Source organism: Balaenoptera acutorostrata, chromosome 3 (assembly GCF_949987535.1).
Source record: "Balaenoptera acutorostrata chromosome 3, mBalAcu1.1, whole genome shotgun sequence".
Lineage (NCBI taxonomy): Eukaryota > Metazoa > Chordata > Mammalia > Artiodactyla > Balaenopteridae > Balaenoptera > Balaenoptera acutorostrata.
In genome coordinates this window covers 117,120,974-117,137,081 of record NC_080066.1, presented here as the reverse complement: position 1 = coordinate 117,137,081, position 16,108 = coordinate 117,120,974, and the positions used below count along the sequence as shown (strand labels likewise).

Below are 16,108 nucleotides of genomic sequence, written 5' to 3'. Positions count from 1 at the left end.
GAAAAGAAATCAGATTCAAGAAAATCCAAAACACTACACCTTGCAGGTAATGAAAAAGGAATGTTAGTCTAAGTGCTACATAAAGGCTGGCTCAAGTGCCATACAAGGGTTCATACCTAACACTTTCTAATCTAGTCATTGTTTCTCCCAAATTACAACATGTTCTGGAGAACTGAATGTTACAAAACCATTTTGCAATACTTAAAATTTTTTTTTTAATTCTTATCCCATGTATTTTGGGTAAACATTATTCTCCATTTTTACATTCCAAGTAAATTTTTAAGAAAAGAGTCATACACAAACACAAGAATCACTCTCAATAGACAACAAGATGCAAAATATCCTATGAATTTCTTGTTTAGATAACATAACCATCAGCCTAATCATGTTCCAGCATTCGTAGCATTTATCAGCCTATAGACATACCCTCACATCTTAAAACAGTATCTGGCATGGAACAGTTGCTCGATAAACAGTAACTGATTCTACACTGTAATTCCCTGCTAAGATGCTCTAACTGTTCTTCTCAAAATGGAAGCTATACATCAATAATTAACCTGCCAGTCACTCAGAACCCTTCCCTCTTCTCAAAAATAAAAATACAAACCAAAACCTTTCTTCTTCTGAAACACTGCAACCAAATAAATATTTTTGAAAAGCAGAATACACTTAACACTTGAAAAACATCTACAAGGTGAGTAACAAGTCTTATTTTGCCCAGATTTACTAAAGGTTCAACAGATGAATTAGAAAGGGTCAAGGCTAGTCCTGTCTAAATCTCACTATACTCTAAATTATGTTGGTTTATCATCTACTGAAGATTGCTTCTTTAAAAGGGAACCCTCCTACACTGTTGGTGGGAATATAAATTGGTGCAGCCACTATGGAAAACAGTATGGAGGTTCCTTAAAAAACTGAAAATAGAGTTACCATATGATCCAGCAATCCCATTCCTGAGCATACATCTGGAGAAAACTCTAAATTGAAAAGATACGTGCACCCCAATGTTCATAGAAGCACTATTTACAATAGCCAAGACATGGAAGCAACCTAGGTGTCCATCGACAGATGAATGGATAAAGAAGATGTGGTGCATATATACAGTGGAATACTACTCAGCCACAAAAAAGAATGAAATAATGCCATTTGCAGCAACATGGATGAATCTAGAGATTATCATACTAAGTCAGACAAAGACAAATATCATATGATATCACTTATATGTGGAATCTAAAAAATGATACAAATGAACTTATGTACAAAGCAGAAACAGACTCAGAGCCATAGAAAACAAACTTATGTTACCAAAGGGGGACGGGGGATAAATTAGGAGTCTGGGATTTGCAAATACAAGCTACTATATATAAAATAGATATACAATAAGGTCCTACTGTACAGCACAGGGAACTATATTGAATATCTTGTGATAACTTACAATGGAAAAGAATCTGAAAAAGAATATATACATATATAACTGAATCACTTTGCTGTATACCGGAAACTAACACAACATCGTAAATCAACTATACTTCAATTTTAAAAAAAAAAGATTGTTTCTCTAAAAATGCAGACACTAAAATGTAAATAGATAGCTAGTGGGAAGCAACCACATAGCACAGGGAGATCAGCTCGGTGCTTTGTGACCACCTAGAGGGGTGGGATAGGGAGGGTGGGAGGGAGGGAGATGCAAGAGGGAAGAGATATGGGAACATATGTATATGTATAACTGATTCACTTTGTTATAAAGCAGAAACTAACACACCATTGTAAAACAATTATACTCCAATAAAGATGTTTAAAAAAAATGCAGACACTATAAATTCAAGAACTAAAACTATGGAACTTTAGAAGAAAAGATAGGCATAAATCTTCATGGTCCTGGATTAGGCAATGATTGATTGATTGATTGATTGATGCATGCATGCACGCACGCTGCACAGCGTGGCATGTGGGATTTTAGTTTCCCAACCAGGGACTGAACCCGAGCCCCCTGTGTGGAAGCACAGAGTCTTAACCACTGGACCACCAGGGAAGTCCCAGGCAATGATTTCTTTAGATAGGACACCAACAACAGGCAAAAAAAAAAAAAAAAAAAAAAAGACAAATTGGACTTCATCAAAATTTAAAACTTTTGTGCTTCAAAGGATACCATCAAGAGACTGGAAAGACAATCCAAATGGGAGAAAATATTTGCAAATCATATATCTGATAAAGCCCTAGTATTCAGAATACATGAAAAAATTACAACTAAATAGACAAGTAACACTATTAAAAAATAAGCAAAGGATTTTAATAGACATTTCTCCAAAGAAGATATATAAATGGCCAAAAAGCACATGAAAAATGCTCAACATCATACACCATTAGGAAATGCAAATCAAAACTACAATGAGGTACCATTTCATACCTATTAGGATAGCTATAATAAAAAAGACTGGTAATAACAAGTGTTGGTAAGGACGTGGAGAAATTAGAATCTTATATACTGCTGGTGGAAATGTAAAATGGTGCAGCTGCTTTGGAAGTGTGGCAGTTCCTTAAAAGGTTAAACAGAGAGCTACCATATGACCTGGAAATTCCACTGCTTAGGTATATACCTAAGAGAACTGAAAACATGCCCACACAAAACATGTACATGAAGTGTTCACAGTAGCATTATTCTTAATAGCCAAAAGTGGAAATAATCCAAATCTCCACAAACTAATGAAGAGATAAATAAGATGTGCCATATCCATACAAGGGAACATTATTCAGCAATAAAAAGTAATGAAGGGGCTTCCCTGGCGGCGCAGTGGTTGAGAATCTGCCTGCCAATGCAGGGGACACAGGTTCGAGCCCTGGTCCGGGAAGATCCCACATGCCGCGGAGCAACTGGGCCCGTGAGCCACAACTACTGAGCCTGCGCGTCTGGAGCCTGTGCTCCGGAACAACAGAGGCCGCGATAGTGAGAGGCCCGCGCACCGCGATGAAGAGTGGCCCCCACTCGCCGCAACTAGAGAAAGCCCTCGCACAGAAACGAAGACCCAACACAGCCATAAATAAATAAATAAATAAATAAATAAATGTAAAAGTTCAAAAAAAAAAAAAAAGTAATGAAGTACTGGGACTTCCCTGGTGGTCCAGTGGTTAGGAATCCACCTTCCAATGCAGGGGATGCGGGTTCGATCCCCGGTCAGGGAACTAAGATCCCACATGCTGTGGGGCAACTAAGCCCATGCTCTCTAGAGCCCGCGTGCTACAGCTAGAGAGAAGCCCGTGTGCCGCAACGAAGATCCTGTGTGTCGCAACTAAGACCAACACAGCCAAATAAATAAATAAATAAATAAATAAATATTTTTAAAAACGTAATGAAGCACTGATTCATGCTACAATATGGATGAAATTTGGAAGCATGCTAAGTAAAAATATGAAATGTCTAGAATAGGCAAATCCATGAAGACAGAAAATAGATTAGTGGTTACCAAGGGTAAGGGGAGAAAGGAATTGAGAGTGACCACTAAAGGGTATGGGGTTACTTTGAGGGGACTGAAAAATATTCTGGAATTTGATAGCAATAATGATTGCAAAACTCTGTAAATATAGAGTTGTCCCTTAGTATCCAGTGGGGATTCGTTCCAGAACCCCTGGTAGATACCAAAAGCCATGGATGCTCAAGTCCGTTCTATAAAAATGGCATAGTTGGCCCTCCATATCTGAAGATGCAGAACCAGCAGATTCAGAGGGCTCACTGTACTAAAACTCACTGAACTGTACACTTTAAAAGGATGAATATTATGGCTTATGAATTATACCTCAATGTAGGTACTAAAGAAATGAGACATTACTTGATCAAAACCCTAAACTGTGCCAAAAGTGAAATCTACTCGGGGACTTTACAATCTCCAGTTCCATTCAGTATATCCTATAATGGTATTAAGACACCAGAAACTATAAGATGAACCATGGATTTAGTAATAACTTTTAAGCAAAATACAAAAAAAGTTTTCTTCTTCAGTAACAAACAAAATTATATATTAATCATATAGTTCCATGCCGTATTTTTTTTTTCAGAATCACAAGTAACATTTAAATAGGAATCTTCATATCTGAGTTAAAGGCTCTTCTGAATTACTTTTCGCCATAGCAGCTCTATGACATGTAACATACATACTACTCTCCTGAGAACCTGTGTTCTTCACCTTTACTTTTGTATCACTTTTAAGACCAACAGCAAAAACAGAGTGAAGAATACTGGGGGTTTACCTGCATTTCATATCTGATTATTGCTTTTTCTTTCAATGAATTATGCCATTCTGCAAAAATCGGTTCTAACAACCTCTCCTTGCTTTAAAATTCTGTACGTTACTCTGAGAAATGTGTTAATTACCACCACCTTTTACTGCATGGTTAGAAAACCCTCAGCAGGGCTTCCCTGGTGGCGCAGTGGTTGAGAATCTGCCTGCCAATGCAGCGGACATGGGTTCGAGCCCTGGTCTGGGAAGATTCCACATGCCGCGGAGCAACTGGGCCCGTGAGCCACAACTACTGAGCCTGCGCGTCTGGAGCCTGTGCTCCACAACAAGAGAGGCCGCGACAGTGAGAGGCCCGCGCACCGCGATGAAGAGTGGCCCCTGCTCGCCGCAACTAGAAAGCCCTCGCACAGAAACGAAGACCCAACACAGTCAAAAATAAATAAATAAATAAGCTTTCATTTAAAAAAAAAAAAAAGAAAACCCTCAGCAAATATTTAAAGTTAAGATTAAGGTTAAAATTAAACAGCGTGTGGAGCTGCCAATACAACTAACTCAACTGAGGTCACAAGTGGTTGAATAGACAGAGCTGTGTACAGCTAAATTTGCACATTCCCAGGCAATGACAACCACCAGTAAGTCTCAGCTCTACATGGTGACTGGCAAGTTTCTACTGACATCAATTATAAGACATAATCTGACTTCAAAAAAATTAAAATATAAAAAAGTGCATATGAAAATTGAGAAAATAAATTCACAACCAGAACTTATTTTTAGCTCCTTAAATCACTATCACCCCTAATCTGTAGACTCTGAGATCAAGATATGTGGTCAAGGTGTTACTCCCTAAATAATGAATGTAAAAATGGTCTTTTCTAATTTATGAACTTACAGAGAACAATGCTGGATACATAATTGACCATTAATAGAAAAGGACCAAGAAGAATTTGTCACATATTATGTAGAGGGTTCATGGCAAAAACATAAATGACCTGTACATTATTCTACAGAAAAAACCCTGGAAACTTCTTCACACAAAGATGAAAAATTCTAGAACTAAGATTCCTAATCTTTCCTTTGTGCACACTTAAAGGCAACTGTATTAAGAGAGAGAAAATACTAGCAAACAGAATCCAACAGCACGATTAAAAGGATCATACACCATGATCAAGTGGGGTTTATCCCAGGAATGCAAGGATTCTTCAATATATATTTAAATCAATCAATGTGATAAAACATATTAACAAATTGAAGGAGAAAAACCATATGATCATCTCAATAGATGCAGAAAAAGCTTATGACAAAATTCACACCCATTTATGATAAAAACCCTCCAGAAAGTAGGCATAGAGGGAACTTACCTCAACATAATAAAGGCCATATATGACAAACCCACAGCTAGCATCGTTCTCAGTGGTGAAAATCTGAAACCATTTCCACTAAGATCAAAAACAAACAAGGTTGCCCACTCTCACCACTATTATTCAACATAGTTTTGGAAGTTTTAGCCACAGCAATCAGAGAAGAAAAAGAAATAAAAGGAATCCAAATTGGAAAAGAAGAAGTAAAGCTGTCACTGTTTGCAGATGACATGATACTATACATAGAGAATCCTAGATACTACCAGAAAACTACTAGAGCTAATCAATGAATTTGAGAAAGTAGCAGGTTACAAAATTAATGCACAGAAATCTCTTGCATTCCTATACACTAATGATGAAAAATCTGAAAGAGAAATTAAGGAAACACTCCCATTTACCACTGCAACAAAAAGAATAAAATATCTAGGAATAAACCTACCTAAGGAGACAAAAGACCTGCATACAGAAAACTATAAGACACCAATGAAAGAAATTGAAGACGATACAAACAGATGGAGAGACATACCATGTTCTTGGATTGGAAGAATCAACATTGTGAAAATGACTATACTACCCAAAGCAATCTACAGATTCAGTGCAATCCCTATCAAACTACCAATGGTATTTTTCACAGAACTAGAACAAAGAATTTCACAATTTGTATGGAAACACCAAAGACCCCAAATAGCCAAAGCAATCTTGAGAAAGAAAAACAGAGCTGGAGGAATCAGGCTCCCTGACTTCAGACTATACTGCAAAGCTACAGTAATCAAGACAGTATGGTACTGACACAAAAACAGAAATATATATCAATGGAACAGGATGGAAAGCCCAGAGATAAACCCATGCACATATGGTCACCTTATCTATGATAAAGGAGGCAAGAATGCACAATGGAGAAAAGACAGCCTCTTCAATAAGTGGTGCTGGGAAAACTGGACAGCTGTATGTAAAAGAATGAAATTAGAACATTCCCTAACACCATACACAAAAATAAACTCAAAATGGATTAAAGACCTAAATGTAAGGCCAGACACTATAAAACTTAGAGGAAAACATAGGCAGAACACTCTACGACATAAATCACAGCATGATCCTTTTTGACCCACCTCCTAGAGAAATGGAAATAAAAACAAAAATAAACAAATGGGACCTAATGATACTTAAAAGCTTTTGCACAGCAAAGGAAACCATAAACAAGACAAAAAGACAACCCTCAGAATGGGAGAAAATATTTGCAAACAAATCAACGGACAAAGGATTAATCTCCAAAATATACAAGCAGCTCATGCAGCTCAATGTTAAAAAAACAAACAACCCAATCCAAACATGGGCAGAAGACCTAAACAGACATTTCTCCAAAGAAGATATACAGATTGCCAACAAACATATGAAAGGATGCTCAACATCACTAATCATTAGAGAAATGCAAATCAAAACTACAATGAGGTATCACCTCACACCAGTCAGAATGACCATCATCAAAAAGTCTGCCAACAATAAATGCTGGAGAGGGTGTGGAGAAAAGGGAACCCTCTTGCACTGTTGGTGGGAATGTAAACTGATACAGCCACTATGGAGAACAGTATGGAGGTTCCTTAAAAAACTAAAAATAGAACTACCATACGACCCAGCAATCTCACTACTGGGCATATACGACCCAGCAATCCCACTACTGGGCATATACTGAGAAAACCATAATTCATAAAGAGTCATGTACCACAGTGTTCATTGCAGCACTATTTACAATAGCCAGGACATGGAAGCAACCAAAGTGTCCATCGACAGATGAATGCATAAAGAAGATGTGGCACATATATATAATGGAATATTACTCAGCCATAAAAAGAAACGAAACTGAGTTATTTGTAGTGAGATGGATGGACCTAGAGTCTGTCATAAAGAGTGAAAGAAAGAGAAAAACAAATACCATATGCTAACACATATATATGGAATCTAAAAAAGGAAAAAAAAATGGTTCTGAAGAACCTCAGGGCAGGACAGGAATAAAGACACAGACATAGAGAATGGACTTGAGGACATGGGGAGGGGGAAGGGTTAGCTGGGACAAAGTGAGAGAGTGGCATGGACATATATACACTACCAAATGTAAAATAGATAGCTAGTGGGAAGCAGCCACATAGCACAGGGAGATCAGCTAGATGCTTTGTGACCACCTAGATGGGTGGGATAGGGAGGGTGGGAGGGAGACGTGAGAGGGAGGGGATATGGGGATATATGTATACGTATAGCTGATTCACTTTGTGATACAGCAGAAACTAACACACCATTGTAAAGCAATTATACTTCAATAGAGATGTTAAAAAAAAAAAAGAGAGAGAGAGAGAGAAAGAGGACAAATAAGAAGGTCAAGAATATTTCCTTTCTGGGTTATTTTATTAAACTTTGTTTACAAATTTTAAAAATGTTTGATCTAAGAAGTCTGGGTTAAAACTGTCCAGCGCTTTTCACGTAGCAGATTCATGGCACAAATGCAACTAAATAGTTGAAGCAATCATGTAATAAGCAACTTTGAAGAAATGTGTTCTATTTGGGTACTTTTATACACTGTTGGTGGGAGTATAAATTGCTACAATCATTTTGGAAAGCAATTTGGCAATATGTAGTGAGACCTTTAAAAATATCCTTACCCTTTGACTCAAGAGTTCTATTTCTGGGAATCCATTCACAGGAAATCATCTGAAACGTGCACAGAGATCTTCTTCCCAGCATTATTTACCATGGTGAAAAATGAGAAACAATCTAATATGCCCACCAACAGGGAAATGATTAAAAAATTGTGGTAATCCATAAGATACAGTTATTTTAGAATATTTACCAAGAACGCCTTTTTACTTTTCCTGATGGTGATTTTATTTTTAATTTTAAAGTAATATATACTCATTGTAAAGAAAATTTTAAAAACATAAATGAAAAACTAAAATCCTCTTATTGTCTTATACTCTATCCCCAACTCCTAAAGTTAACTATTGTTAAGTTTTTATGTGTAATTTCTAGAAATTTTCTAGTCATATACAAACTTACCTAACAAACATTTATATATGGGTAATCCTTTGGTTTGCTTTTAACACAAGTGGGGCCATATTCAGTTTGTTGCTCTTCAACTTTTTTCTTACACTTACTTTGGGTATCGTTCCACATCAGTACATACAGATCTTCCTCATTCATTTAAAATAGATGTTTCAACATATATCAGGTCCTAAGTTGACAGATATTTAGGTTGATTACACTTTTCTGCTTACAAACAATGCTATAACTGAGATATTTGGACACATAACTTTATATAGTAGTGTGAATATATTCGTTTCTAAGAGTAGAATTTCAACATTTTAGGCATCCAAAGTTATTGTCAAATCACCCACCAAAAAAACATTGTACTGATACCCTCTTCTCTACCTCTCCAAACCATTCAAAATACTGGATACTACCAACTTTTAAATCTCTGCCAGTCTGGAAGATAAACATTTTAATTTGCATAACTAGAATTATGAATAGGGTTAAGCCATTTTTCTACTGCATGGTTCATCTTTTTCTTGTAGACTTATAAGCGACCTTGGTACAGTCACAAAATTAGCCCTTTGTCACATGTGTTGTAAACAATTTTTTTCAGTTTGTTTTTATTTTTAAACAATGTTAATAGTATTTTTTACTATCTAGCAAATTTCTCTATTCCTCCCATTAGGGTTCCTGAATTTTATATATGCTTCAAAGGTCCTTCCATCTCAAATATTTTTAAAAAGTACATGATTTCTCCTATTCTTTTTATAATTTCATTTTTACTGAGAGCTTTCAACAACTGTAAATTAAAATATAGATATATAATTATTTACACAGTTGGAGCCCAATTAGGTAAAAAAAAAAAAAAACAACAGAAAAATACGGCAAGGAAATAAAACATTGACAGTGATTATTGTTGAATGTTAGGATTATATATGATTTTCTTTTCTGTAACTTCCAAATTTTCCACAACGAACAGGCCTTACTTTTATAATCGTAAGAAAATAACATTTCTTAAAATCAAATTTTAAATTTTTCTTAAGTTTTTGATGGTACTGGCTTCAATTCTCAATCAAGTATTGTTTGAGTACCTCACCTAGAGTCTAACACTAATGCTAAATCTAATACTAAGGCAGAGATTTGTATTTTCTTTTAGCTCCATTGACATGGATGACACAACAGGAGAAAATCTTAGACTGCCAAACAGGGGTTAGCTGAAAGCAAGATTACGGTTCCATTTGGGAAGTTACTTTGAATAGTAATCACAATAATAGTTACACCTATTAGGTACTTAGTATGTGCCAAGTATTCTTCACTACATCTTTAAGAGATGGGTACTATTATTATGCCTATTTTACAGATTGGGAAACTAAGGCACAGATAGGTTAAATAACTTGCTCAAACTATGAAAGCAATTAAAAGTGGTAGACTGAATATAAAAAGTCTGGTTCCAGAATGCCTGTTCTTAATTTCTAAACTAAAATGCTACTTTAAAGCTATTTAAAATGCTATTAAATGCTATTCAGGTGGTGTCTCTGAGTCTCCAAGCTGAGATTTCCCAAATATAATGCCAGTGCACTACCACACATAACAGTGCTCTGAAAAGCTGGGTAATAACAATTACTTGTCACATAAACTATGGCTTACATTAAATTATTTTAAGAGTAAAAGCTAAAAGTAGTGGCAGATGCCTATGATTTCCCTGGCCCATCATTTGTTCTCTGCCTCTCTGCCAAAATCTGCTAAAATCTTTAAAAATGTGCACATTTTTCTCCCACAATGCTGGGGGATGTGTTTACTACATCATCTTCAACATGGTACCTGCATAAGTTATTCCCATTTGGGCTATATATTTCTGGCAAGCCAATTTTTAGTGCTTTGTGTGAAGCTGAAAGTCAAATAGAAGGTAAACAAATTGGAAACTTCTCATTCTCACAGATTAGATGGGAATGAACCCTTCTGATTCTGAGCTGTACCATGCATTAGTGATAATAATTTCATGCTTCCTATTCTGGCTTTGCTTTTGTCATGTTACTGCTTCAAAGGGCCCTTCAGGTACCTAAGAGACAGAAATATTTTCAACTTACTTTTGTGTTTTTTAAAAATAAAGGAGTAAAAAGTACATACTTGACCATAAAAATGTAGGCACAAACGTAAAGGAAAGGCATACAAAAAATTTTCTATAAATCTACCTTGTCCTTTGTTAGTACCTGTAAACTTTTTTGAGTATAAATGGTCAAATTGGACTAGTAGCATCTCTGAGAAAAAGCTTTTAAGTTGGCAGTAATTTTTAAGAAATAATAGTTTAACTACAGATGAACGGCCATAGATTGCCAGCAATAAGAGCCACAAGTCTGAAACCCAGGAACTCTCTACAATCAACTTTTGATGTTATGACTGCTTTCTAAGGATTTACTGTGCAAAATTGACCTTAATTTTCTAATTTTCTAATCTGTAAAAATGGGGATTAAAATAATTGCTCACTAGTGCTATAAAAAATCATGATATTCTTATTAGAAACTACTAGGACACTTAGAAATTGACAGAACAAACAATTACCTTACAAAAAAAAGAACTGCTTAGGTTAATTTATGAACATAGTATGTTTGGAAAAACACAAATGCGAGTTATGATTAATATCTCTTAATAGTATATGTTGATAAATTTCAAATGGAGGGATGTGATCCACAGGGACAAGATAGAGTAACCCCAAAGAGTAGAGACCTAGGAGAAGGTTAGCTAAAGGTTACACAAAAAGGGCTGAACTGGCCCTTTATTACATAGACTTTTTAATCTCTCACTCTTGCCCTGCCTGTAAGAGCCACTTACTTGCCAGAGATGAAAACACTGAATCTTAGATGACTGGTTGGTCACTTTTGGGAACTTATTTTTAGAGGAAGGTAAAATGGGAAACTAAGAGACCCAAGGAAGATCAAAAATGGGTACAATAAATATTTCTAGAGATTTGGAATAACAAAATAAAACTTGTACTTACAACTTGAGATTCACGAGCTTTAGGAAACATTTTCGCAACATTGAGCCCATCAATGACAATATCAAAAGGAGGATGGTATTTTACAAAGTTCTGAAATCTCTTAAGTTCCTAAAAAAGAAAAGTCAGATAAAATATTAATAAGAACCTAGTAAGGTCTTTATCATAAACACACTGCTATGACTTTCATTATTGTTCTGGTAAGTCAAAATATTCATCCCTTAAAAATACACACACACACACGCACACACACACACACACACACACACACACACACACACACACACAGAGATGGTTTCAAAATGAAATCTGAAAAGACCAGCCTAATAGATGCAACTGCATGTAATTATCTGATACATCTTATAATCTCGCTTTACACTCCACAAAGTACTTCACGTGGTATTTCATTTGATCTGTAACCAGTTATCTAGTGTGCTACACTGACACACATGGTAGTCAGATGAGAATAAAATGTCAAAATCTCTATGCCCTGTTCTATAAGCCAAGGAGATGCGAATCTCTGATATGCCAGTCTATCAGTGCAGCCATGTTGAAAAAACAAGACTCTATAACTTGTACTCCTCTCTTGTCATCAAGAGGATTTGGTTACTTATGGCTATTTTGAAGAGTTGAAAATTCATTCCTTCATTCAACAAACATTTGTTGAAAGCCTCATTCTATTGAAAGTGGGCACTGTTGTTCATGGTGTCCATAAATTGTTAATGTGGCTACCTTGAGAACACAGGTTTTGCTTCCATCACTGTAATTTTATTGCAGTGGTGACAATGAAACATGTAACATATTTTTTGCTAGGCTCATAAGTAAAAATTGGATATAACAAGGCTTTTCAACATTAGAAAAGATGAAGGAATAAATAGCAATGTACTTACTATATTTAACATCTGGGGGAAAAAAATTTGTTGAGCACCTACTGTATGCCCAGCAGTTACCAAAGAGACAAAACCCCAACTAATGGAGCTTGCATTTTAATGGGAGGAGACACAAAATAAACAAGTTAATATATTAAATGTCAAATGTGATGAGTGCTATGGATGGAAGAAAAGGAGGAGAGGGAGTTCCACTCCTGGTAATGACGGAGTAGTCCATAACGGATTACCAGATAATATAATATTTTCTATATAAAAAAATAACTATTTGAAGGTACTAGAGAATGACCAAAAGCAAGCAGAAATTGGAGGGCACACAACATTTGAAAGAAGGTTTGATGGTTTTAAAACATGTCTGAAAATTCTTTGACACTCCTCCCCCCTCAAAACGTAGAGTCTAACTCCCTTCACTTGAATAGAGGCTTTTCTTTGTGACTGCCTCAATGAATGAGTGTGGCAGAAGTGACACTATGTGGCTTCCAAGACTGGGTATTAAAAGGCAATACAGCTTCCATCTGGCTCTCCCTCTTAGGATGCCTGCTCTTTGAACCCAACCATCATTAAAAACCCAGGCAGAGGTCATGGGTCATGTACAGGTGTTCTACCTGACAGTCGAACTGAGTCCCAACCAAAAGCCAACATCAACCATCAGATCTATGAGAGTGAGGGAGATTTCAAGATGAACTTAGCCTTCATTTGATTACAACAGTAGAAGGACCAAGCAAAAATCACACAACTCAGTTTAATCAAACCCTAGAACCATGAGATGATATAATCATCATAATAATAATAGGTGACTGTTTCTGTTTAATGCCACTACATTTGGGGTGGTTTGTTATCTATTTATGGATAACCAGATAATAAGTGAACTGCAGCAGGAGAAATTTGCCTGTATGTGGCTTTTTGCCAGAGGTCACTCTCTAGTCAGCATGGTTGGCAGGGGCAGCTGGAAATCAAGCAGAAAGCCACAGACTGACTGGTTTGAGAAATCAGAAGACTTTGAGGCTGCCAGAGAGGCTGGGAAGTTACAGAAAGAATGCTAGAAAAGAGGGAACTGCAAAAATCTGTGTATAAATCTGCCCAAATCCTTGGCTAACTCTTGATCTGTACATGCGTGGAGGAGACTCCAAGGAGCCCAGCAAAAAAAACAACAGATGAAAGACTTAAAAGACCCGAACAAAGATTTCAATTATTATCCACTGCAAGAGTGGCAGAGTCTGGAGTCTACGTCTAACCAAGTTTAACAGTCTGGTAAAGCAGAAAATCAATAACCTCTAGAGGAAGATAATGGAATCCAGGGCCTTTGCAACATGCCCCTCACAATGTCCAACATACAACTTAAAAAATAATAAACATGAGAGGAAATAGGAAAATGTGACCCACAGTCAAGAGAAAAGAAAGTCAACAGAAATCAATCCAGGTCCAGATGCTGGAGTTAGCAGGCAAGAAGTTTAAAGTAGCTACTATAAATAGATTTAAGAATTTAAAGGAAAATATAGTTATAATGAATGGAAAGAAAGGAAAAAACCAAAAATGGAAACTATAAAAATGAACATTCTAGAGCCAAAAAGCACACATGTGGAATAAAATATTCACAGGGTGGACATTACAGCAGATTAGGGATGGGAAAAGTAAGAGTCAGTGAACACAAATGACGGAGCGACAGAAATTATGCAACTGAAGGAAAAAAGATCGAAAGAAAAAGATAAATAAAGCCTTAGTAACCTGTAGAACAATACCAAACAGACCAACATATGTGTCATTGGAGTCTAAAAGTCTAAAAAGTCTAAATGTGTCATGGAGAGGAAAGGAGAAAATAGAAAAGGGAATCTGAATAATGGCCAAAATTTGATGAAAAATATAACTTATCTAAGAAGCAGAGCAAACTCAAAGCAGGATAAATACAAAGAAAATACAAAGCAGGATAAATCAAAGATAAATCAAACATGCAGGTGTGATATATATGACAACAATAGCACAAAAACCAGGAAGTGTTTGGTAAATGGAATTCTACTGCTACAAGGTTCCTACATTTTATGTGAAATGGTATAACCTAAACTCTAAGTGGACTAGGTTGAAGATTCATATTATAATCCCAACTCATATATTTAAAAATAATACAGAAAAGGCACAGATAAAAAGCCAACAGAAGAATTCAATGAAATATTTTTAAAAATTTGATTAACCCATGGGCTTCCCTGGTGGCGCAGTGGTTGGGAGTCTGCCTGCCAATGCAGGGGACACGGGTTCGAGCCCTGGTCTGGGAAGATCCCACATGCCACGGAGCAACTGGGCCCGTGAGCCACAACTACTGAGCCTGTGCGTCTGGAGCCTGTGCTCTGCAGCAAGAGAAGCCGCGACAGTGAGAGGCCCGCGCACTGCGATGAAGAGTGGCCCCCGCTCGCCGCAACTAGAGAAAGCCCTCGAACAGAAACGAAGACCCAATACAGCCAAAAATAATAAATTAATTAATTTTTAAAAAATTTTATTAACTGAAAAGAACATGAAAGTAGGAACAGAGGAACCAAACAAAATTTTTTTGGATAAATATAAAACAATAGCAAAATAAAATATTTAAATTCGACACTATCAAAAATGCTGTTTATAAGAGACATACTTTGTTTTTTCTTCCAATTTTATTGTGATATAATTGACATACAGCCCTGTATAAGTTTAAGGTGTACAGCATAATGATTTGACTTACATACATTATGAAATGATTACCACAATAACTTTAATGAACATTCATCACCTTAATATACACAAAATGTTATAAAAAAGAAAAAAAAATTTTCTCTTGTGACAAGAACTCTTAGGGTTTACTCTCTTAACAACTCTTAAATTTGACACACAGCAGGGTTAATTATATTTATCAGGTTATACATCATATCTCTAGTACTTATTTATCTAAATAACTGGAAGTTTGTGCCTTTGGACTAACGTCATCCAATTTGCCCTTCCTCCACCTCCTGCCTCTGATAACCACAAATCTGATCTCTTTTTCTGTGAATTTGTTTGCTTGTTTGTTTTTGAAGTACAGCTGACCTACAACTGTATGTTAGTTCCTCATGCACAACATAGCGATTTGATATTTCTATATGTTTCAAAATTATCACCACGATAAGTCTAGTTACTATCTGCCACCATAGAAAGATGTTACAATATTATTGACTACATTCCCCACACTGTACTTTTAATACCCGTGACTCATTTATTTTGTAACTGGGAAGTCTGTACCTCTTAAATCTCCCTCAACCTATTCCTCTCAGCCCCTGCACTCATCCCCTCTAGCAACCACCTGCTTGTTCTCTGTATCTATGACTCTGTTTCTATTTTGTTATGTTTGTTCATTTGTTTTGTTTGTTAGATTCCATATAAAAGTGAAATCATAGAGTACTTGTCTTTCTGTCTGACTTATGTCACTTAGCATAATACCCTTTAGGTACATCCATGCTGTTGCAAATGAAAAAATTTCATTCTTTTTTATGACTAATATTCTGTTGTGATATATACATATATATACACATGCATGCCACATCTTCTTTATCTATTCATCTGTTGATGGGCACTTAGGTTGCTTCCATGTCTTGGCAATTGTAAAATGCTGCAGTGAACACTGGT

At 36.2% G+C, this 16,108-nt stretch overlaps 1 protein-coding gene and 1 non-coding gene across 3 annotated transcripts in view; one reads left to right on the top strand and one right to left on the bottom strand.

Annotated features, from left to right (window-relative positions):
• The window catches only part of PRORP (protein only RNase P catalytic subunit), a 121,334-nt gene that overhangs the window by 58,725 nt on the left and 46,501 nt on the right, over positions 1-16,108 (bottom strand). For both annotated transcript variants that reach the window (XM_057543349.1, XM_007180709.2), the window contains exon 5: positions 11,604-11,711. In XM_057543349.1, coding sequence (XP_057399332.1) covers positions 11,604-11,711 — 108 coding nt within the window. The remainder of the gene's footprint in view (positions 1-11,603; positions 11,712-16,108) is intronic.
• LOC114237774 (small nucleolar RNA SNORA1) lies at positions 12,269-12,403 on the top strand. Its single transcript, XR_003623285.1, has one exon. It is a non-coding gene; the product is annotated as a small nucleolar RNA SNORA1 (small nucleolar RNA).